Source organism: Ursus maritimus, unplaced genomic scaffold (genome assembly GCF_017311325.1).
Source record: "Ursus maritimus isolate PB19 unplaced genomic scaffold, ASM1731132v1 scaffold_25, whole genome shotgun sequence".
NCBI classification, from domain to species: Eukaryota; Metazoa; Chordata; class Mammalia; order Carnivora; family Ursidae; genus Ursus; species Ursus maritimus.
The window spans coordinates 26,920,377-26,946,009 of NW_024425008.1; the positions used below are offsets into that span (position 1 = coordinate 26,920,377).

General features: G+C 38.1%; 1 protein-coding gene across 2 annotated transcripts in view; it reads right to left on the reverse strand.

Annotated features, from left to right (window-relative positions):
* Positions 1–25,633, reverse strand: part of PSEN1 (presenilin 1) — a 72,401-nt gene that overhangs the window by 32,504 nt on the left and 14,264 nt on the right. For both annotated transcript variants that reach the window (XM_040641687.1, XM_008700032.2), the window contains exons 4-5: positions 4,812–5,065; positions 2,611–2,752 (exon numbers count right to left, since the gene is read on the reverse strand). In XM_040641687.1, coding sequence (XP_040497621.1) covers positions 2,611–2,752; positions 4,812–5,065 — 396 coding nt within the window. The remainder of the gene's footprint in view (positions 1–2,610; positions 2,753–4,811; positions 5,066–25,633) is intronic.

Consider the following 25,633-nt stretch of genomic DNA (forward strand, 5'->3'; position numbering starts at 1 on the left):
CTCACTTTCTGGCTTTTTTCCTTTCACCATTCTCTCACACCCAGCTCTCAAACAATCCTGTGGGGGTGGTTATTGAGGGTTGCAGGAGCCTAAAATTCAGAGGGAGGGGAAGCTTCCTCTCTAACTGGAGGAGCTGTAGTTCCCAGAAAGTGGGGCAGATGGCACTGGCTTTATTTCTCTCTCTGTCCTACCACTTCTTAGCCCTGTCAGTGGTAAAATAAAACCAGCTTTCTGGCTGGAGGAATGGAACAGGGATGTCCAAAAGAACCAAAAAGTACCAGGGAGATCACAGAAAGGAAGCTCAAGAAAGCAAACTTTTAAAACTGGTATGAACTTATGGGCCCATCCTTAAGGTGTGCAGGTGTGGATATGACCCTAAACAGGATACAGACTCCCCATAAAATGTGAAGAACGAAAGTAGAATATAACCCAGATAAGAGTCATAAAGTTAGGGGCAACTGGGTGGCTCAGTCGGTTAAGCATCTGCCTTCGGGTCAGGTCATGATCGCAGGGCCCTGGGATTGAGCCCTGCATCGGGCTCCCTGCCCAGTGGGGAGTCTGCTTCTCTGCCCCTCTCCCCACTTGTACGCTCTCTCTCTCAAATAAATAAATAAAATATTTTAAAAAGAAAAGAATCATACAGTGAGTCCAACAAAGCAGAGAAACAGAACTAGCAGGTAAACACGTATATACAGAAAAAGTAACCGTCATGAGGATATTTAAGCAGAGGGAGGAGAATGCTTTGCAGCATGGGTTTACATCATTTGCTCTTTGGTTTTCTGAGTATTGATGACTACTTCCCATCACCACAGACACCTCTGTCTTAAATCTTTTCCACCTGCTAATGTCAGACTGCCCATGGTCATCACTTGGGTTAACACTTCCACCCACTCAGATGTTCAACAAGCAAGATTAAACTATAATTTTTGAGTTCGTAAACACTGGAATGGTATTTGATCTTACTCGTAATTAACCAAATGCAAAATTAGGGCATTTGTTTCACTTATAAAAATTAGCACAGAATTTCAAAAATTCAGTGCTTGTAAAGGTAGGGTAAGACAGTCTCATTCACTACTAGTGGTAAGTACAAACTGATACTACCATTTTGAAAAAAGGAATTTTGCACACCATGATAATTAAAAATATGTAGATAGGGGCACCTAGGTGGCTCAGTGGGTTAAGCATCTGCCTTTAGCTGAGGTCATCATCCCAGGATCCTAGGATCAAGTCCCATGGTGGACTCCCTGCTTAGCGGGGAGTCTGCTTCTCCCTCTCCCTCTGCCCCTCCCCACCACTCATGCTCTCTCCCACTCTCTTGCACTCTCTCTCAAATAAATAAATAAAATAAAATTTTAAAAATGTAGGTAATTTGCCCCATAAATTCTGTGTCTAGGATTTTACCCTAAGGAAATAATTTGGGGAAAAATTGAAAAAGCTCCATAAAAACATTCGTTGTTTTTTAGAATAGTAAAAAAATGGAAATGACTTAAATGTCCAACATCAGGGAAATTAGGGTAAGTAAATTATAATACACTCATTGAGTCAAATGTTACGTAGCCTCAGACATATAGAGAGACAGCGAGAGAGGACACAAGCAAGGGGAGCGTGAGAGGGAGAAGCAGGCTTCCCGCCGAGCAGGGAGCCTGATGTAGGGCTCGATCCCAGGACCCTGGAATCATGAAGCAAGCAGAAGGCAGACGTCTAACAGCTAAGCCACCCAGGTGCCCCCAGACATATTTTCTGAGAATGTCGTATTCTCAGACATATTTTCTGAGAATTTAAATATGGAAAAATGCTTATGCCAAAGTAAAAGTTAAGAAAGGACACATACTATACGTTTTATTTTAACCATGTTAAAACATATATAGAAATAAATACTAGAAGGAAATAGAGTAGACTTCAATACTTGGAAAGTTATCATTTATTTCTTCTATTTGAGAAAGACCCTTAAGTCTCATGACTTGTAATAATTCGTGATTTCTCTGAGGCATGCATCTGAAATACGTGCCAGGTGGCTAAAATTCAAGAATGAATCCATTAGCTAGAGGGTGAGTTAAGGGAGCAGAGGCTGTGAGGGTTGGGCCTCTGTCTTTCCTACACAATCTCCCCTGCCCTTATTTCCCAAAGAAAGAACTAGTACTACTGCAGGAAAGACAGTAAGGGAATAGATGGCTCCCAATGTAGAAATGGGAATATAACCAGTCACCAATGAGTTTAACACCAGTGTCTGAAGAAGGCTCTAGTGGTCTGCACTCAGGAAAATCTGAATTTTTTTAAGTTATATTACTTTATAGGGACAATTATATCCTATAGTACTATTTGTGAATGAGGGAATTCACAGAGGTCTTAGGATATAACCTGGAATGTCCTAAGTATACTGCAAATCAAAATGTTAAAACCATTTAGAATGTGATATGATATGAAAATATTTTTCATTTATATCTTTTTGTGTTTTTTAAATGTTCTACAATAAGGGGGAAAAAACTAAAAATTAAATCAGTTCTAGAACATCACGCCCTTTTCTCTACTAGACCAGGTAAGGTATATGACAGGAAAACCCAATCACAAAAAGAACACAGTGGAAAGCAAAGCTCCATATCTCACACTCACCTTGTAGCACCTGTATTTATACAGAACCACCAGGAGAATAGTCATGACAACTATGACGCTGATCATGATAGCAGCATTCAGAATAGAGTGCAGGGCTCTCTGCCCTACGGTCTCTGTGTCTTCCGTGAATGGGGTATAGATTCTATAATAAAAGAAAATACAAAAGCCCAAAGTGTCAATGGATATCTCAAACCACACCCCTCCCCAACACCAGTTTTGTTTCCTTGATTTAACTGATATCTTAGGACTTTTTTCCCAGCTCAGCAATCTAGCCAAGAATTTTAGCTAAGAAAATTAGCTATACTCTAAAATAAGTGCTTCAAAATAAAAGGCGAGATCTAAAATGTGGACAGGTGGACTTCTGTGAGGCAGACACTGGCTCCATCTAGTGGATCTTTATATTGAAATAGTTACTCGTCAAATGTTCTTTCTCCACAGCTTATTAGTGATTTGTTTAAAGAACTGGACTGTACACATAAACTACCTAAACTACAAGTACTTCAAAGGAAGGTGGCTTATATAATGGCTTACAATTACTTTTTTCACCTATAAGGTGACTGCAACTGGAGTTGTTTTGATATAACGTCACCTACCCGTCTTCCCCTTGGTTTCTCATTCACATATACATACTTTTTTATTCCAGGTTCCAGTGTTCCCAACTAAAAGACTTTATTTCTGACTCCGTTACAGTTAGGTGTGGCCATGAGACAAAGTATGGCCAATGAGTTTTAAGTGGATGTGATGTGTGGAACTTCTAAGAAAGGTGTTAATTCTGCTGAGAGATAAGTCTTAGGTCCCTTTCTCCCCACTATTTCCTGCTTTCTGTTGTCTGAATTGAAGCCTGGGGCTCCAGTACCAATAAGGAACCTTGATTAACCTAAAGGACAGAAGCCAAAGAAAAAGGAAAGAAGGAGCCTGAGTCCTTGAGGAATGTGAAGCCATACTACCAATCCGGACTGACCATCCTGTACCACTCTCTGGGAGAGATAAAATATGTACACCATTTAAACCAGTTGTTTTGATTTCCTATAACAAGACAGGAAACTTTCTGTTAAGGACTAAAGAGTACATATTTTAAGTTCTGTGTGTCATATGCTGTCTGTTGTAACCACTGAATTCTGCCACTGTAGTATGAAGGAAGCCACAGACAATATATAAATGAATTAACATGATTATGTTCCAATAAAACTTTATCTACAAAAATAGGTGGTGGCAGGCAGATCTGTCCTGTGGACTACGGCTTGCTAACCCTATTCTATAATATATAGCCAAAACTAATTCGAAGCGATACAGATAATATTCCCCAGTCTCTTTTGACTGCTATCTCCAACCCCTGCCCTTTACTCTTATCTTAGCCCTTCTCCCAAAAAGTTTAAAAGTTTGGCTTTTAGAACACCACACAGTTTGTTATTTCAAATTCCAAAATTCATTTAAAACTCTGAGCCCTACAGGGGCCCTACAGAGTCCTAGAGACAAAACTAGGTGAATCTGAATTAAAGCATTTTTCCTGAAGGCAAAGGGCTCATACCAACAGCACCAGAGAATCTACACGACAATCCCCCCAAGAGTCTAGAGAATGCCAGCTTACATGAATTCTTCATCCTTTCACTTAGCAACTTTTTTTTGCTGAGCATTTATTACATAACTAGCCATAGAAACAATATGTCCTCATAGGCCTTCCGGTATAGAAGGAAACCAGGCTTTAAATAATGTAAAAAAATAATATATTTGCATATTGTGACAAGTGAAAAAGAACAGGCTGCTATGAGAAAGAGTATCAGGAAGGACCTAATTCTGTTACAAGGATCAGGGAAATTACCTTTGAGGACTTAACATTTATGCAAAGATGAGAAGGATGATAAGAATTCATCCATCAAATCTAGAAAAGAATGTTCTAGCAGAAGAACAATGGGACCAATGGCCTTGAGGTGGAAAAGATTAATATTCAACTCTTTCCCTGCTCAATTTCAAATAAATTCAGCCCTAACCAATGACACCATATATGAAATAGAATTCTGTAGCTCTCATTTTCTCTGCTTAAAGCATCAAATAATAATCCCTTTTTCTGTCAACTGCTCTATCAGAGAGGAAGCACTCTCTAGCCTTTGCGCCCCTTCGGAGCAGAGGCCTCCAAAGTGACGATGACACACTACAAAGAAAAGCCAGACCCGCCTTGAGAATAATAAAACACTCATACATACAGCTGTCCATCCTTCCGGGTATAGAAGCTGACTGATTTGATAGTAGCCACGACCACCACCATACAGAGAGTCACAGGGACAAAGAGCATGATCACATGTTTGGCGCCATATTTCAATGTCAGCTCTTCATCTTCTTCTTCATCTTGTTCCACCACCTGCCGTGAGTTACCCTGGGGTCGTCCATTAGATAATGGCTCAGGGTTGCCACGTCTCCGCCTTTCGCTGTTATGCTCATGCCGTTCTCTATTATCATTCTAAAAGCACAAGAGAAACTTTTTCAAGAAGTCAGACTCAGTACAATCAAGGTATGCTATAAAAACAGAAAAGGAATATTAGACCTGTGATTAAGAAGAGGCCCATCATTACTTGAGTTCTAAAAACTCGAGGCAAGAAAGAATCAATTCACAAGAGGTGTGCAATGCAAAAGTCTAGATGAAGGATGCCTGGGTGGCTCAGTCAGTTAAGCATCTGCCTTCAGCTCAGGTCATGATCCCAGCATCCTGGGATCGAGTCGCATGGGGCTCCCTGCTCAGCGGAGAGTCTGCTTCTCCCTCTGCCTGCCGCTCCCCTTCTTGTGCGCTCTTTCTCTGACAAATAAAAATCTTAAATAAATAAACAAACAGACAAATGTCTAGATGATTTGTTGCTGTTTGGTGAAGGAACCCAGGTCCTCCCTCTCACCCAACTCTTGGTTTGCCTCATTCTCCTCTGCTGTTCTCAGCCTAACACAACTGTACTCATCCTCTGAGGTTTGGCTTAAAAACTGATACCTGCATGAAACCTTATTTGCTACAGCTGTAAGCACAGCAATCTCACCTTTTTCAAAATTATGAACTGCTTTCTACCTGTGGTTTCATACCAGTTATACAAGGAACTATCTCACCTTCATAATTTTTTTAAGTAGGCCCTATGTCCAACATGGGGCTCGAACTCATGACCCTGAGATCAAGAGTCGCACGCTCCACCAACGGAGTCAGCCAGGCACCACTCACCTTCATTATTGATAAGACTTCAAATCTTTGTACTGATATACTAGGGATCTATTATTTCTTACAAGTACATGTAAATCTACAATTATTTCAAAAAATTATTTAGAAGATTTCTAAAAATCTTTACAGAGAGAAATTAGGGCTTATACAATTCTGATGTCCCTCCAGCCAGAGGCATCCCCACCTTGCCCTGTATAGAGTGAGGGAAAAATAAATATTTGACGAATGACGGAATGAAACTGGAACCTTTCTTAGATTCTACTTTCCTCAGTCTCTTAATCCAAACACCACTTTCATCCTTATCCTGGATTTACCCTTTCTTACTCTTCAAGTTTAACTTCCTTTTTGGGATCACTGTTCCTATCTAAAACTCAACTTTTTGTAAAGGGGAGAGTGAATGTCAAGAACATTAATAACAATAATAAAAATAATAGATAAGAGGAGGAAAAGAACAGCACTCTTCCTCCTGGATAAGTATAGAATAGGAGAGGAAAGCAGACTGATAGTCACTGTTGCTGGTAAAATGTCATCAGCTTGGTTAAGAACAGGTTCTCTTAGGAAGATCATGTAAGAACATTCCACCCTTTCACCTCATTTTGGACTACAGAGTATGACTATTACTGTTATTCATTAAAAATACATTACACTCTCAATAATAGCTTAAAATGATTACAATGTACTGCAGATTGTGATATGTGCCTTACATTAAATTCTTACAGCCACCCCGTCATCACCACTTTGTAGGTGGGGAAATGGCACAGCTAGGAAGCATTACAGAGAGGGTTTGAACCCAGGCATGCCCAACTACAGAAATCAAGCTCTTAACTACCTCTTGATGTGCTGTTCACAAGAAAACAAGGGAACTATGCAAATTCAGTGTGGGCTGAGTTCTCTTTTACTTTACTTTGAATATATTCATTCCATACGCAATTATCAAAATTCTATATTCCAGGTATTGTGCTATGGCAATACCGAAACTAAAAAGATCTAGATGCTGTCCTTAAGAAGATGTTAGCTTTAATATAGGATAAACATTATATCAGAGACATGGATGAAGTGCTGCAGGACTGATCATGCTGTGTGGTCCAGAAAGGCAGCATCAAGATACGATTTCTGAGAAAAGTGAGTGGAAGGTGAATGGACTCCAAGCAGAGACATGACAGTGGTGCAGAGGTGTGAAACTGAAAAGCAAGGCCTGGGGTGCCTGGGTGGCTTAGTCGTTAAGCGTCTGCCTTCGGCTCAGGGCGTGATCCTGGATCCCTGGGATCGAGCCCCGCATCAGGCTCCTCTGCTGGGAGCCTGCTTCTTCCTCTCCCACTCCCCCTGCTTGTGTTCCCTCTCTCGCTGGCTGTCTTTCTGTCTGTCGAATAAATTAAAATCTTTGGAAAAAAAAAAAAAAAGCTAGGCCTACACAGAAAACCAGTGAATACTCCTGCATTGGCTGGGGAACACAGTTTGTCAGGGCTAGTGGCAGGAAAGGTTAGGAATAGGTTGTAAAAAATCTCATTTGCCATGCCAAGGGACTTTAGACTTTGTCCTGTAGGCAATAAAAAGTCATAAAAATTGTTAAGGTTGAGGTAGTGACACATTAGATTACGATTCGTTTTAAAGAAACCTGACTGAGTGGCAATGAAATCAAGGAGATGTATGAGAAAGATATTACAGAAGCAGAACTGACAGGGCTTTGTGGCAAATTACATGTGATGGTCAGGAAGGAGTCAAGGATGATCCTGGAGGTTTCTGGCATAAGGGACTGGGAAGGTGATGATGGCACTGATGGGGCAGGGAACACAAGAAGATGAGCAGACAGGAGAGAAGAGCTATTTTAATTAGGGAGATAGGTGAATGTGAGGTGTCTGCAACCAGTGAGCAAAGTCCAAGGGTAGAGGTGGGGGAGGGGCGCCTGGGTGGCTCAGTCGTTAAGTATCTGCCTTCGGCTCAGGGTGTGGTCCCGGAGTCCTGTGATCGAGCCCCACATCAGGTGCCTCTGCTGGGAGCCTGCTTCTTCCTCTCCCACTCCCCCTGCCTGTGTTCCCTCTCTCGCTGGCTGTCTCTCTGTTAAATAAATGGATAAAATCTAAAAAAAAAAGAAAAGAAAGAAAAAAGAAAAAAAGGTAGAGATGGGGGAGTCATTATTTTCTACAGTTATGGAAATGGATGAAATCTCAGGAAGAGAGTATAGATGGGAAGCAGAACAATACGGACTTGGCCATTATGTAATGCAACAACTGTGGAAAGAAAAACAGAGTGGGATGACAACCAAGGAGAGAAGTCAATAACCCCTAAGCTTCAGCAGCAGGTGACAGGATAAAAACCAGCCAAAGAGATTAAGAGAAAAATAGGGGAGAGGGAAGAAATCCCAGGAACAGTACGTCACAGCAGACGAAGGAGTACATTTCAGACGTGTCATCAACAGTCAGGCAGTATGAGAGCTGAAAAGCCACTGAATTTAGCAGGGGGAAGTTGGCCAATATTTTTACAAAAGTAAAACAGTTAAGAGGGAAATGAGATCACAAATCATAATGAACTGGGGAATGAATGGAAACTGAGGAGTTAAAGGCAATCATTCTTCGAAGCAAAAAAAATAAAAGATGTGACAACAGAAGGGATTCACATTTGAAAACATTTTAGGGATGTTAGACTTGAGCATACTTGTCAGGTCAAAGCAGAGAGTCAGGACCAGCAGAAGAGACTGAGGGTACAAGACAGGGAGATGATAACTCATAGAATAGGGCAGGGGATAAGTGGAGGGGAGCAGAAGAGAGAAGAGTTGGCTTTACAAAGGAACTGGTGCCCTTTACCTCAGTCTGGAGGTCAGGAAGTAACTTCTTGACCTCACACAGAAAATATGAAGATTTAAACCTTATGAGGAACAGAAAGGAAACTATTCCAAAGCACAAAAGATAGAAATACATACACCTAAGAAAGGTATTTTTTGCTGAACACAGTTACAGGAGTGACCAAAGTCCAGTGGGACGGCAAAGTAGGCTCTGGAGGACAGGGACACAGTGTGACAGATAGCTGAAGAGCAGAGTTGAGGAAATTCGTACTTCTGTTTTCTTTGAAGGAGGTGACTAAGTCATATGCTAAGAATGTTTTGTTTGTGACTAATGTTCAGCAATACAATTATGACCAACTTAATGGGTTGATTACTGTGCACTATAGACCAAAATACAAATGATAATAATAGCTCTCTTTATATAGTATTTGATAATTTACAAAGCACGCTCACATTATTTCATTAATTCTTTGTATATATCGAGAGGTTTTGGTAGATAAACATTAAAACAATTTGTCCAAAATCTCAAGGCCAGAAAACAGCAGACACAGGAATCAAATTCAAGTCTCTTGCTTTGAAATCTGTGTTCTTTCTACGGCACCACAGCTGTCCTATTAGGCTACAGGAACAGTTGAATTGGGTAAGTCTAGCATGAAAGCAGCAATCATAATATGTTCATTCACAGTACTCAACTGGATGTTCTGGTTTATAATGAACATGAGCCAACCCCACCCTGCCCCACCCTTGAAGCTGATATCGGATGCTAGAGCACTGCTTAATGCACCCTTTCTCTTTATAGTACTTTGGATACTATTTTTTAAATTGACTATATGCTTCAATTTCTTTAAAATACAATTTATTTAAACAGGTAAAATTTTCACATGACTCTAAAGCAAAGAATATAACAAGGAATAACATAAAAAAAACTCCCACATAACTCTCTACTTCGTTGTCTAATGCCCCAGGTTACCACTGTCATTGTTCTCTGCAAAGTTTCTTGATGTATATACAAGCAAATACAAGTACATAGTCTCATTTCCCTTTTTTTACACAAATGGTAGTACAATAAATGCACTCTCCTACACTCTGCTTTCTTTGCTTAACTATGTGTCTTAGAGATTTTTTATACATCAGTACATAAAGTACATCCTTATTCTTTGAAAAACAACTTTTTATTTTTAAATTATTTATTTTTTAAAAAAGATTTTATTTATTTATTTGATAGAGAGCCAGCGAGCGAGCAAGCAGGAGCAGAGAAGCAGCAGGCAGAGGGAGGAGAAGCAGGCTCCCCACTGAGCAGGGAGCTCAATGTGGGGCTCAATCCCAGGACCCTGAGATCATGACCTGAGCCGAAGGCAGACGCTCAACGACCGAGTCACCCAGGTGTCCCGAAAAAAACCTTTTCAAACCAGCTACATAGCCAGTATATGAAAGTATCATAATTTATTAGGCCAATCCCCTAATGATGGACATTTAACTTGCTTCCAACTTTTTTCTTTCTTTTTTTAAATTAAATTCAATTTAGTTAACATATACTGCATTATCAGTTTCAGGGATAGAATTTAGTGATTCATCAGTTGCATATCACATGCAGTGCTCATTACATCAAGCACCCTCCTTAATGCCCATCACCCAATTATCCTATCCCCCTACCCACCTCCTCTCCAGCAACCCTCAGTTTGTTTCCCTGAGTTAAGTGTCTTTTATGGTTTGCCTCCCTATTTTCATCTTATTTTTCCTTGCCTTTCCCTATGGTCATCTGTTTTGTTTCTTAAATTCCACATGCGAGTGAAATCATATGGTATTTGTCTTTCTCTGACTTACATCACCTAGTATAATACCCTCTAGTTCCATCCACATCGTTGCAACTGGCAAAATTTCATTCTTTCTGATGGCAGAGTAACATTCCATTACACACACACACCCCACATCTTCTTTATCCATCCATTCATCTGATCTGTGGATGGACATCTGGGTCTTTCCATATTTTGGCTGTTGCGGACATTACTGCTATAAACATGCTTCCAACTTTTTGCCATTTACACACACTGCTAAAATGAATGCCCCAAGTTATTGCACATGTACGAAGCGTTATCTGTAGGGTAAGTTTCCTGAAGTGAAACTACTGGGTCAAAGTATATACGCATTTAAAATCCTGATATGTATTGCCAAATCACCCTCCCTAAGGGCTGTACCAGTTTAAAGACTCAGCAGTATAGGAGAGTTCCTATTTCAATAAGCCCTTATCAACAAAGTAAGCTATGAAATGCTTGGATTTTTACCAATCTGATAGGTTAAATATGCGAACACGGTGTAACTTCTTTTATTATTAGGAAAGATGAGCATTTTTTTCTATGAACTAAGTATTCATATCCTTTGCCATTGGCTTATGGTACTTTTAGTTTCTAGGTTTAATCACTACACTTATTAATTTTTTAAAAAATTGAATGCCAGGGATACAGCAGTCGAAAAGACAGATAAGGTCTCTGTTCTCATGAACTGATTTCAAGCAGGAGGAGAGAGATACTAAACAAGATAATTAGAGCTGGAATAGTACTGTAACAGGGTGATGGGATAAAAAAATATGCGGGATGTGACTACTTTTAGATCGTGTAGCCAGAGAATACCTTTCTGAGGAAGTGACATCTGAGCTGAGACCTAAAGGATGAAAAGATGTGAAAGGCCTATTGTGTAGTGAGGGATTAACGCAATAGGTCAGGGATGGCCAAGCCTGGCACATGCCAAAGAAAGACTTGGCCTGGTTCCTGGGAGATAACCTCTAAGCCCTTGGAATATCCCGCCTGTTAAGAGTGTTTTTATTTACATGAGGCTTTGGGCCACACTGCTAACAACGTGATCTATGGTGAAGGTCTTGGGCCACAAAGTATCTGCTTGACCTTGGGAGGGGCTAGAGAACTGTGGTCTACAGGACTAGCCCCCAGTAAAACTCCTGGACACCAAAGCTCAAGTAAGCTTCCTGGTCAGCAACACTGTGCATGTTCCTGGGAGAATTAAGCACTGTTCCTACGACTCTGCTAGGAGAACAAAACTGGAAGTTCATGCCTGGTATCTCTTGGACTCTGCCCTACAATGTGTTTATCTGCTAATTTTAATTTGTATTCTTTCTCTGTAATAAACTATAGCCAGTGAGTATAACCAGTGAGTGTTAACAGCTTTTCTGAATTCGGTCAGTTCTTCTAGCTATTCACTGAACACGAGCAAGATCCTGGGGAGCCCCAAATATACTTGTACACTGAAAACTACAAAATATTTGCTAAGAGAAATGAAAGAACAAAAGCAGAAATAGACAAATGAAACTATACCAAATTTTAAAACGTCTTTGCATCAGAGAAACAACCAACAGAATAAAAAGGAAACCACAGAATGGGAGAAAATTTTTGTAAATTATGTATCTGATAAGAGGGTAAATATCCAGAATATATAAAGAATTCCTACAATACAATAACAAAAAAAAATCTGATTTTATTTTTAATTTCATTTTATTTTTTTAAAAGATTTTATTTATTTATCTGACAGAAAGCAAGGGAGCACAAGCAGAGGGAGCAGCAGAGGGAGAGGGAGAAGCAGGTTCCCCGCTGAGCAGGGAGCCCAGTGTGGGGCTCCATCCCACACTTCTCCAAAGGACATATACAAAAGGCCAATAAGCATATGAAAAGATGTTCAAGATCACTAATCATTAGAGAAATGCAAATCAAAACAACAAGGAGATACCATCTTACACCCATGAGGATGGCTACTATCAAAAAAATAACAAGGATTAGCAAGGATGCAGAGAAATTGAAATTCTTGTGCACTATTGGTAGGAATGTAAAACAGCATGGCTATTATGGACAAAAGATTAAAAACAGGATTATCTTATGATCCAGCAACCCTACTTCTGGGCTTATAGCCAAAAGAATTAAAAGCAGTATCTTAAGGAGATATTTATATTTGCACATCCATGGTCACTGCAGCATTATTCACAAGAGCCAAGAAACAGAAGCACCTCAAATGTCCATCAGCAGACAGAGAAAAATGTGGTGCATATGTACAATGGAATATTATTCAGCCTTAAAAGAGAAGAAAATCTTGTCACATGCTAAAACATGGATGAAAGTTTGAGCACATTATATTAAATGAAATAAGTAAGTCACAAAAAGACAAATGTTGTATGATTCCACTTACTGAATATCTAAAGCAGTCCATCTCAAAAAAAAAAAAAAAAACCAGAAAGCATAATTGGGACTGCTAGGGAGTGCAGAGAGCGGGAAATGAGGAGCTGTTCTTCAATGGGTAAAGAGTTTCAGTTTTGCAAGTTTTTGAAAAAGTTCTAGAGATCTGTTGCACCACAACGTGAATACAGTCAACACTACTGAACTATACACTTAAAAATGGTTAAGATAGGGGCGCCTGGGTGGCACAGCGGTTAAGCGTCTGCCTTCAGCTCAGGGCGTGATCCCGGCGTTCTGGGATCGAGCCCCACATCAGGCTCCTCTGCTATGAGCCTGCTTCTTCCTCTCCCACTCCCCCTGCTTGTGTTCCCTCTTTCGCTGGCTGTCTCTATCTCTGTCAAATAAATAAAATCTTTAAAAAAAAATGGTTAAGATAGTAAATTTTAAATTTTATCTTATATTTTATATCACAATTAAAAAAATTTAAAGACCTAAATAAATGTGCAGATATACTGTGTTCATGGACTGAAAGACTCATTCTTGTTAAGGTGTCAATTCTACCAACACCTCACTTCCAATTGATCTATAGATTCAATGCAATCTCAATCAAAATTCTAGCAGGCTTTTTTTGTAGAAATGTCTGCAAAATTCATATGGAAATACAAAAGACTAAGGCAATCTGAAACAACTTCCAAAGTTGGAGAACTAATGTTTCTTGATTTTAAGTCTTCTTATACAGTTACAATAAGCAAGGAAATGTAGTATTGGCACAAAGATAGACAAAGAGACCAACAGAACAGACCAGAAAGCTCAGAAGCAGAATGACACATATGGACAACTGATTTTTGCCAAAGATGCAAAGGCAATTTAGTGGAGAAAGGGTATCTTTTTCAACAAACGGTACCGAAACAACTGGAAATCCAAAAGGAGATAAATGAATGTTGACCCACATCTCACATGATGTACAAAAAATTATACTATATAGACTTAAACATATCAAGTTTCCAGAAGAAAATGTATAAACAAACTTTTGAGAACCTGAATTAGGCAAAGATTTCTTAGATGACACCCAAAAAAAGAGCCACAGAAGTTGATAAAAGGGACTTCCGTCAATATCTAAATTGACCTATTTCCACTTCTCAAAAAACACTGTTAAGAAAATAAAAAGACAGGGGCGCCTGGGTGGCACAGCGGTTGAGCGTCTGCCTTCGGCTCAGGGCGTGATCCCGGCGTTATGGGATCTAGCCCCACGTCAGGTTCCTCCGCTATGAGCCTGCTTCTTCCTCTCCCACTCCCCCTGCTTGTGTTCCCTCTCTCGCTGGCTGTCTCTCTCTCTGTCAAACAAATAAATAAAATCTTAAAAAAAAAGAAAAGAAAAGAAAAGAAAAGAAAAAGACAAGCCACAGACTGGGAGAAAATGTTTGCCAAGCATATATACTGTAGAGGACTTGTATCCACAATATATAAAGAACTCTCAAAACTCACTAAGAAAACAAACGACCCAATTTAAAAATTGGGAAAGAGATTGGAACAGACACTTCACCAAAGATATTAGGATGACCAATAAGCACATGAAAAGATACTTACCATCATTATTCAGAAAAATGTAAATTAAAACTACAATGAGATATTACTATATACCCTCTAGAAGGGCTACAAAATTAAAAAGACTGACTGCACCAAGTATACCAAGTGGAAGAACTGAATTCTTATAAAATTCTGGTACAAAATTCTACAACCAATTTGAAAACTGTTTGACAATACCTCAAAAAGTTAAATCTATACCTATTCCATTGGATCATATTCTACTCTTATTTACTCAAAATAAATGAAAGCATATGTCCATTTAATTATTTGTATATCAATGTCTGTAACAGCCTCATTGATAACAACCCCAAACTGGAAACAAAATATCCATCAACAAATAAATGGATAAAAAACTGTGGTATATCCATATAATGGAATACAACTCAGGAGTAAAAAAGAATAAACAGTTGATACACGCTATGCCACTGCTGAATCTCAAAATAATTATACTGAATGAAAGAAGCCAGGCAAAAGAATATGTACTGTATGATCCCATTTGTACAAATGTCAAGGAAATGAAAACTAGAGTATATTGACAAAAACTTGATCAGTAGTTGCCTGGGGATGAGGAAGAGCTGGGGAGAGCCAAAAGGGACAGACTGCAAAGGAACACAAGGAAACTTCTGGGGGTGATTAAGTTCATTATCTTGACTGTGGTGGTGATTTCAAGGGCATATATACAAATATCAAAACTTATTAAATTGTATACTTTAAATAAGGGTAGTTTACTGTATGCCAATTACACCTCAATAAAAAAAATAAGTGTCTTTCTCAAAAGGGGTGTGTAGGTACTTTGAAACTGTTAAAAAAGGAGGATGACTCTAGGGGCACCTGGGCGGCTCAGTTGGTTAAGCGTCTGCCTTTGGCTCAGGTCATGATCCCAGAGTCTTGAAATAGAGTCCCGCATCCAGCTCCTTGCTCAGCGGGGAGCCTGCTTCTCCCTCCCCCTCTGCAGCTGCCCCCTGCTACTCCCCCACCCCCACCACTTGTGCTCTCTCTTGTGCGCGTGTGTACATGCGCCCTCCTCTCAAATAAAATGTTAAAAAAAAAAAAAAAAAGGAGGATGACACTAGAACTACTAAGTGATTTCAAAAATGAAAAATCCTGGCAGCTAAATACTAAGATGATGACTTAGCATTATTTTTAAGGCTAATTAAAAAAAAAAACTTTTCATTATGGAAAAAGTTAAGACAAATACTGTCAGAAGTGTTAAATGAAGTCCCACGTGTACTTTACTCAGCTTCAATTACTAACAACTCATGGCTAATCTCATTCCATCTATTTTCCCACACATTTCACTCATCTAGTATTGAGACAAATTCAGACATCATTTTCTTCGTAAATATTTTAGCATATACCTCTAAAAGATTAAGAACATAAAGGCCTTCTGTGTGTATAGCTAGGTAGGTCATTTCTAGCTTTGAAAAAAATAGACTTTACTTTTTATTTATTTTTATTTTTTTTTTAAGATTTTTATTTATTTATTTGACAGAGAGAGATAGCCAGGGAGAGAGGGAACACAGCAGGGGGAGTGGGAGAGGGAGAAGCAGGCTTCCAGCAGAGGAGCCTGATGTGGGGCTCGATCCCAGAACGCCTGGATCACGCCCTGAGCCGAAGGCAGACGCTTAACGACTGAGCCACCCAGGCGCCCCTAAACTTTACTTTTTAGAGCAGTTTTAGGTTCACAGCAAAAGTGAGCAGAAAGTACAGAGTTCACATATACCCTTGCCCCGCCTCCCCCAGCCTCCACCAACTACCCTTGCCCCCCTGCTGCCATTAACATCCTATACCAGAGTGGTACATTTCTTCAATCAATGAATCTACATTAACATGCCATTATCACCCAAAGTCCATAGTTTACATTAGAGTTCACTCATGTTACACATTCCATGGGTTTTAAAAAATGTGTAACATGTATCCATCATAGTACCATATAGTTCTACTGTCCTAAAAATCCTCCGTATTCTGCCTATTTATATCTCTCTCCCCACTACAACTCTGGGCAACCACTGGTCTTTTTACTGCCTTCATAGTTTTGCCTTTAAAAGCTATTTTTAAGGTTCAGAAAAACAAGTGCTGTAGCCATTATAAATGATTTCATTTCAGTGGCAGAAGGAAGGATTACTCACTATATAAATGTTGTAAGTGTCAGGGAGGGTGGAGTCCTATGGGAAGTGGTAAGTATGTGGGAAGTGAGTTCCTATGAAGCCAGATTCCCCTGGACTCCTACACCATTAAGTCAGAGGCTTCCTTTTAATTCTTTCTCCCTTCTTCTTATCTCAAAATGTGATGCAAGTGTAAGTCCAGCCACCAAAGGCATGTGGACCCTCAAGCAAGAATATTTCTCACGCAGCAAAAATTGTGGAGGTATTTTTAACACAGTGTAGTGGCTGTTGTTGTTTTCTTAAACTTGTTTTCTGCCTGCCCTTTTTTTTTTTAAGTTTTATTTTTGTAATTAAAAGACTATAAACAGGCTGCCCGTCTTCAGCTCAGGTCATGATCCCAGGGTCCTAGGATCAAGCCCCGAGTAGGGCTTCCCACTCAGTGGGGAGTCTGCTTCTCCCTCTCCCTCTGACCCTCCCCCTGCTCATGCTCTCTAATAAGTAAAATTAAAAAAAAAAAGACTATAAACAAAAGTTTATAAACATTTTTTAGAAGTTTTAAAAAGTATTACAAACTTTTGTTTCTAACATAGAAGGTGTCCTCCCTAATCTTTGTAAGCAATCTTAAGTACTTTAAGATTTTTAATTTTTTATTTAAAAAATTTTTTTAAAGTAAGCTCTACACCCATCATGAGGCTTGAACTCACAACATGGAGGTCAACAAGAGTCACATGCTCCACTGACTGAGCCAGCCAGGCACCCCATACTTCTAGTTTTTTTAAAGCCATGTTTATAATTTGCTTTTGTCACTTAATAATATATCAGACACCTTTCTATGCCAGTATATTAAACCTCAATCTTAACTATTATAATAGCAGCATAGTAATGACACTTATGATAATAATTGCTAAGACTTATTGACCTCGTATGTGCAGGACACTATGCTAAGCACTTCAGGTGATAATAAACTCTGAGTTTATTAATACTATAAACTTCACTTAACAGAGAAAGAAACTGAAGCTTCAAGGCCAGATAATTAGCAAAAAATCACAGAGCTAAGAAGGTCTAGAGCAGGGAATCCAATTCAGACAGTTTAGTCATCCTACTATTAATCATTATCTTATAGTACTGACTGGATAAACCGTAAGTAACACAAGACTGAAATTATCTCAAAATTCTCATTGCTACACATAATGTTTCATCAAATACGTTTGTCTACAGTTCTTGGCAGTCTTGTGGTAATATTTTTATGGATAAATTTCTAAAAGTGGAAATCCTAAGTCAAAGGTATGTGCATTTTTAAATTTAATTGCCAAATTATTTCCAAAAGGCCTGTGTATTTGCAGACTTGACAACTTGCCTCCAAATAAACACAAATTAAACTCCCATGAGCAGCACCTGAAAATGCCTATTTTCCCATACGTTTAGTAGCATTGGGTTTCTTTCTTTTCTTTTTTCTTTTCTTTTCTCTCTCTCTCTTTCTTAAGATTTTATTTAATTAACAATATAAATAATCTCTACACCCAATGTGAGGCTTGAACTTACCACCCGGAGATTCAGAGTCACATGTTCTATTGACCGAGCCAGTTGCAACGGCTTTCAATCCTTGCTCACTGACAGGTAAAAAAAAGTTTTCATTTCTATGTTTCTTATTATTAGGGAGGTTGATCAACTAGTCTTTTCATGTATTTACTGACATTTATATTTCTTCTTCTTCCTCCTTATATATTGCTCATATCCTTTGGCAATGCTGTTACTGAGTTATTTATGTTCCTTTTGACTTCATAAGAACTCTTTGTATATTAAGATTTACCTGTCATTATGCATTATAAGCTTTTGACAGTTTATTTTTTTACTTTATTCATGGCAGATATTGCCACACTTAAGTTTATAATTTTATACTGTTGAATATGAATGTAAATGATTTTATGAGGAAAACAATTTATTTCTATTACACCCTAAAATCTAATGTTTTTCAACATACACATATTTACAGTTACAATGAATGTCCACAAATATTGCGTCCTACTGTTCTAATCTAATATTATGTCATGTATACATTTCCATGTAATAACAATCAATAATGCCTAAAAAATTACAATGCATTTCAGTATGTTGATGTGCTTATATAGTCTGCATATTATTTACTTACTTAAAATAGGTATTTATTTATAACAAAAAGTAACAATCCTATAAGACTTTATGGAAATTGTTTGGATTTCAACACTTAGAAATGTGAAGCTCCTAAGCCCAAACTATAGGAAAAACTAGAAGAGTGGCTTAACTGAAGAACTGGCAAGTTATGTGGAACACTTCAAAATATTTATTAATCATAGGCAACATGTTTCCAACAGCACACAGAATTTCATCCAGCATCTGGCCAAGTTTCATGATTCCCTGAAGTCAGAGCTTAACCACTGCTCCAACATCAAGGAACGCTGCCATTTCCCTGAACAGCTGATATAACTGGTTAAAGATAACATTTAATATTTATGGGGCTGTTGTGTTAGTCTTGAACCTAGAGGGTTTTTTGTTTGTTTGTTTGTTTGTTTTTAACACTCTTAAGATCTGTGCCAAAGATTTCTGACTACTCCCATGCAGAAGCAAGCATGTTCCTCTGGAGGTCATCAAGACTAAGTTTTATTTCTCCTTACTTCATTTTGACATAACTGGGAAAACAGATTCATTACTATAAACACTATAATAACACTGTCAAAGGCTTAGGGGGCCCAATTTAGTTTAAATTTAGATCACTCTTTTCATTTATTTTCTCAAGGTCCCAAGTATTTAAACACTAAATAGCTTATAGGTCTGTCTGCTACTTAATTTTATAGAATTACTCACACTTAAAAAAAAGTGACCCACCATCATTTAGACAATGAGGTTAGTTCTGCCAGTCTATGATTTGCTAACAACTTAATAAAGTTCTTTGCATTTAATGTTTTGAATTCAAAAAAAGATAACGCAGATAACCTTTATTTATAAAGACTAAACATACCTTTTTTTTCCCTCTCTTTTTTAAGTAGACTCCATGCCCAGCATGGAGCCCAGTGCAGGGCTCAAGCTCACAACCCTGAGATCAAGACCTGAGATGGGATCAAATGTCAGAGGCTTAACGGACTGAGCCACCCAGACACTCCAAGACTAAACATACTTTAATGTAAATTTAGCAGTTGAAGGTAGCAGACTTACATTAAGTGTTCTTCAGCAATTGCTTTATATGATTATTGATCCCTCAATGGATTACTACTTTAAGGCTTCTTTTTCAATTATAAATGACTGATTTTTTTTCTACTGTAAATCAAAAAGGCTACTGATAATTTCTTTCTTAAAGGTCTAGAAATTTTGGGTCAGAATAAACATGAATAAAAATACTGAATATTCAGTTTTTAAATCTAATCATTTTTCTCTGATGTCACGTTCCCTTTATTTCTTCACCCAATATATTGGCTCCCAAACCCTAGACCAAAAGTCCCAACAAGATCTGGGAATGGATCAGAAACGCAAATTCTGTGGCCCCATCTCAGACTTACTAGAATCATTAACTTTGGGTTTGGGGGCCAGAGAATTTTTATTAACAGTTCTTCCAGGGGATTCCAATGTACATGAAGGTTTGAAAAATCACTGCTCTAATACGCATTTTAAAAGGGTTAATAAACGATATAAATAAATCTTAGACTTACTTTAAAAAAAATCCACTTGTGTCTTAGAAAACTAAGAGGTCCACTAATTCACATAAAAGATGTAAGTCGACACCAAATCAAAACACGAATTTTCACTATTCTGAAGTTTTATATTTTCAGTTTCCTCTTGTTTTAGTATATTCCTATTATGTCAGCTGAAATGGAAGCTGACTTCTGGCAAAGAATAATGACAAGTCATGGAAAAGAGCTCTACCCATCAAAATTTTGCACCAGAAAAATAAAACCTTACAAACTATTTTAATAGGTACGATGAAAGTAAACCTAAGGATTATGATGGATCACAAACTATAGAAAAAGGCCCAGACAATGTTCTTGTTAGAGCTACTTTAATATCCAACCTACACAATACATTTAGGAAACCAAGAACTTCAACTATTTCATAACTTGTAAGTTTTGGCCTTTGTCAGAAATAGTTGAGTCATTAGTTTACCTTCTAGTCTCCAGTCCCTATAGACATAGCCAACTAATAGCAAAAACAAACATGAAGTCCAGGCTAGCTTCTAGTTAGAGGCAATGAGTAAACTAATGGAAAGAAGTAAATTTTTTGATTAAATGGTATCTCTAAGGAACCAGGGACACTTTGTTGAGGGGAAAAAGAATAAAATGAATTCTTGACTTAGTTCTTGTGACATACTGAACTACCATTTGACAGCCGTTCTACATAAAAACTGGAGCTCCGCCACGCAGGGTGACAGCAGCGCAGATATAACATGGCGGAGAGAGCTGTGATGTAAGATGGCTAAGGGAAGTGTGTCCAGGAAACACGAAGCCCAGAGAACACTCTCACACAAAAGCTGAAGTCCTTAAGCAACTAGTAAGACTCACTGCAGATTTTTACTCGCAGATACAAAACTTAAAAATGTTCTTGTTAATGTGAGAAAAACTCTCACTTCCCTTTGTTCTGATGGGAGACTTGCATGGAACCGGTTTAAAGATACTGGGTGATCAATAAACTCCAAAGGCAGGGGGCGCCTGGGTAGCGCAGTCGTTAAAGCGTCTGCCTTCGGCTCAGGGCGTGATCCCGGTGTTCCGGGATCGAGTCCCACATCGGGCTCCTCCGCTGGGAGCCTGCTTCTTCCTCTCTCACTCCCCTGCTGTGTTCCCTCTCTCGCTGGCTGTCTCTCTGTCACATAAATAAATAAAAAAAATCTTAAAAAAAAAAAAAAAACAAACTCCAAAGGCAGCTCAGAAACATAACAAGGTTCTGCCTTTAGGGATTTTACAACCTAGATGGGGTCAACAAGCATGAAATAGTAAAAATTTCTAAAAAGTGAAAAGGTGAGAACAATGCAACTCCTCTCATCTGTTATCAGTAGGAATTAAGATGTTTTATATGGGTTAGTTTTGTAGATAATCAAAGCTTAAAGGTTAAGTCCAAAAACTTTTATTATTGTTGATGAAAATTTTTTTAAATGCATTGTAAACATTTCAGTCTTTTAAACTGGAGAATGACAAATATACCTCGAGGACATAATATAAAACTCCAATGATCAATGCAGCCCCTTTCAAAGACCCTAAGCTATCATGCTTTTTTGGTTTCTTTTAACATAAATTGCTCTAATTCTCCCACTTATTCTTAATCACTCATCATGGAGAACCTTGAATGCTTCACCCCTTTCCACTGATATTCCCCCAAAAGCCTATAGTCCTTTCTCCAACCTTTCTTCACATTCAAAACATTTCTTTTAAAAATAGTTTTCTTTTAGGGGGCACTTGGGTGGCACAGTTGGTTAAGCATCCAACTCTTGGTTTTGGCTCAGGTCCTGATCTCAGGGTTGCGGGATCAAGCCCTATGGCGGGCTGGGCTCTGCACTCAGCAGGGAGTCAGCTTAAGTTCTCGCTCTCCCTCTACTCCTCCTCCCATAAAGCTGTTTCTCTCTCTAAAATAAATAAATAAATCTTAAAAAAAAAGACTCCTCTGTCTTTCCAGCCCCCTCACTCGCTCTAAAATAAGTAGATAAATCTTTAAAAAAATAATGAAAATTTAAAAATAGAAAGTTTTCTTTTTAAAATTATGAGATAACTATATTAGAGAACATCTGGAAAAGATAAAAGGGAAAAATCACCAATATCACCCATATTCTCCTTGTTTTATTTTTCTGATACAGATATAAGACAATGAATAGAACAGCTGAACATTAGCTAGACTACACTACAGTGTCCTCTAGACTAGTTTAGTTGTCTTCCTTTATAAAAGATAGAAAAGCTTTTATCATATTCAGGGCTGATAATCTATACTGCATATTTTTCTTAAGCTACTTTATTTAATTTTATTTGAGAGAGAGAGCAAGTGCACACAAGCAGGGCGAGTGGCAGGAAGAGGGAGAAGCAGGCTCCCATTCAGTGGGAAACCCGATGTGGGGCTTGATCCCAGGACCCCAGGATCATGACCTAAGCCTAAAGCAGATGCTTAATCAACTGAGCCACCCAGGCACCCCTCTTCAACTACTTCTAATTGAAAAAATACAAATAAATTTCACTTTTAAAAGGAAAGAATAATTCACCAACTTAAAACTTTTCATCTATTCACCATAAACAAACTAAAGCTACAGATTGGAGAAAATATTTCAAAAGCATATAGCCAATGTGAAATTAGCACCCCTCCTCCCCACCAAAATATACATTTCAACAAAATCAATAAGAAAAAGACAACCAAAAAAAAGACAATTGAAAAATGGGCAAAGAACATAAACAGGCAATTCACAGAAAAGGAAATGCAAATGGCCAATAAGCACAAGGAAAAAAGTTCCACCTTATTAGAAATTAGGGAAAACAATTAAAATAACATGAGGGCTCATTTCAAACCCATCCAACTAATACATACTAAGTCAGACAATGCCAAGAACTGGCCAGGATGTAAAGAAATGAAAACTGCTATATGCTCTTGATACACAACCACTTTGGAAAGCATACTGGCAATATCTAATATAGTTTAAGATCCATATACCCAATCACAGCAATTATCATTGAGAAACTCACACACATGCAGGATTAATGAATTAGAATGTCATTGCAACACGACTGGTTATCGTGGAAAAACTGGAAACGACTAAATATTTATAAACAAAAATACAGATTTTTATATATTCACAAAATAAAGAGAAAATGAAAAAACTAGAGCTATGTGCATCTATCAATATATCAATTCCAAAAACATGTTTCTTCTGTACCATGTACCTGTACATTTCAAAAATGTGGTAATTTTCTTCTACGACTTTCATACAAACACATATACTTTTACAACAAACACATACCTCATACACACTTTCAAAACATGCAAAGTGATATATTAAATATCATTTATGTTCATAAATATAGTAAATATGATAAACACTAAATTCAGGATAGTAACTACTATTCTGGAAAAGAAAGGGAATGTGGGAGAGGTGCTTCAATTTTATCTGTAATTTCTTTTTGTTATATAACTAGACCATCTGTCCAACTTACTGCAAAATTTGGTTTGGTTTGGTTAGGATTTTGTTTCTGTAGGATCAATATATAACAGAAACAGAAAAAGCTTAGTGAAAATATTCTTCAAAAATAACAAAGCATACACAGCAAATAAGATGTTAAAGTTTAATTAAGTTGGGTGGTACGTACATGAGTGCTTATTACATTATTTGCCATACTTCCTGTATATGCTTAAAATATTTCATTACAAAAATTTGAGAAATACATATTTGGGTTAAAAAACACTTTTCAGCTCTCTAACTAATCTCATTCAACTTCAACTCCCTTTAACTAATCTCATTCAACTTCAGCTCCATTTACTGTGAATGAGATTACTCATAAGAGCCTACAAAAAGAAAAGATCGTTTCTGGGCTAACGCAACCTATCATGTACCTGCTAAGGATGGAAGAATGAAGTTATGGGCAACGTTTCACTTCTGGAAAGAAACAAATGTTTTATCTACTTGAACACTAACAATATATCACTTCAATAATACTTGAAGTTACACAACAAAATCATCTAATTGAGTTAGACTGGGTTAATCAGATCCAAAACGATTTCATTATACTTCTGATAGGGTAATCAACTTGATTCTATTTTCTCAGGACTGTCCCAGTTTTAAAACTGAAAGTCTTGTGTTCCAGGGACCTCTCGGTCTCAGGCATACCAGGACAGTTGGCAACCCTAACTCCTGGTCACAACAAAACTGCTGAGAAAGAATTTATGTAGTAAATCATCTTAATTTTACAGACGGGAAAAATGAGGCACTAAGACATTAGTGAATTAGACCAACTTACACATAGCCGTTTCAAATTACAACTGGATCAAAGTTAGTTCTTTCCTTTGAGGGACCTATTTATACATCACTCAGCCATAACCCCTAAATGCCAATTCACCAGTGTTCTTGAACAGTTATCTGGTTATCCTCCTATGTCTTTCCCAAACTCAAAGGATTGCCTCATAAAAGGAGTTCAAGACTAGGGATGCTCCTGACCTTGGAGGAAGATACTCAGTAGAAGAAAGGAATAGAAAGTCCACTTCTTCACACTGATATTTGAATAAATTCTGTAGGAAAGTTACTCTTTCCAGTTTCAAAAATATTGTTAAGTGAATGCTCATTTCTTTTTTGTAACATTTAAAGTAAAACAGCCTATCTGTATACTCTAGAGGATATATTCATATACAGAAGCACCTTGATAGCACTTTAATTCAAAGGACGGGAAGGCTGAAGAAAATTCTGCTCACTTATGGTGAAGTCCCCAAAATGTAAGGCCCTAAAACTAATGTTTGTGACAGTACCTTGCAGAGACTCCAACACACTGAAGACATTCAGTATGCTAGTTTCCTCCCTGAGCAGTGTGGAAAGACTGAAACTTTCCACATCTCTCAATTTCCTTGACTCCTTAACTAGCCACTGGGTAAATAAAGAAGAAATATGCCTGATAAGGATTTTTTATGCCTGCAGAGGCTTGCCTTCATGTGCTTGTATTTGACAAATCTAGGATCCAAGAGGAGAAATAAAAGAGTGGCTTTCAATTAATCCACGAAAACAGTCATCTACATTCAATTTAAATTTGGACTTACCCCCATTTTTTCATAACCAACAGAAGCATATACACAATGGCTTCTTTATAGCTATAAAACTTAACAATGAGATTCTTTTCCTTTTTCTTTGGGTTTCTTTTTAAAGTACACTGGTGCAAAATGAATATACGCTTAGTATTTTCTTTTCCCAGAATTTTTTCCATACAATACCTCCTTTCAGTATTCTAACATTTTTCTGGGGTAAGACAGTTGGAAGAACAGAGAGAACACTGGAAAAGTTTGAAATTAGAAAGTACAGTTTTATGTTTCAGGTCTGTCATTTAATTTTGTATGTGATCCTGGACAAGCATTTAAACTATAAAAGGGGAATAGGGGTGCCTGGATGGCTCAGTCGGTTAAGCGTCTGATTCTTGATTTCAGCTCAGGTCACGATCGCAGGGTCCTGGGACTGAGCCATGCCTCGGGCTCCGCGCTCAGGCTCAGCGGCTAGCCT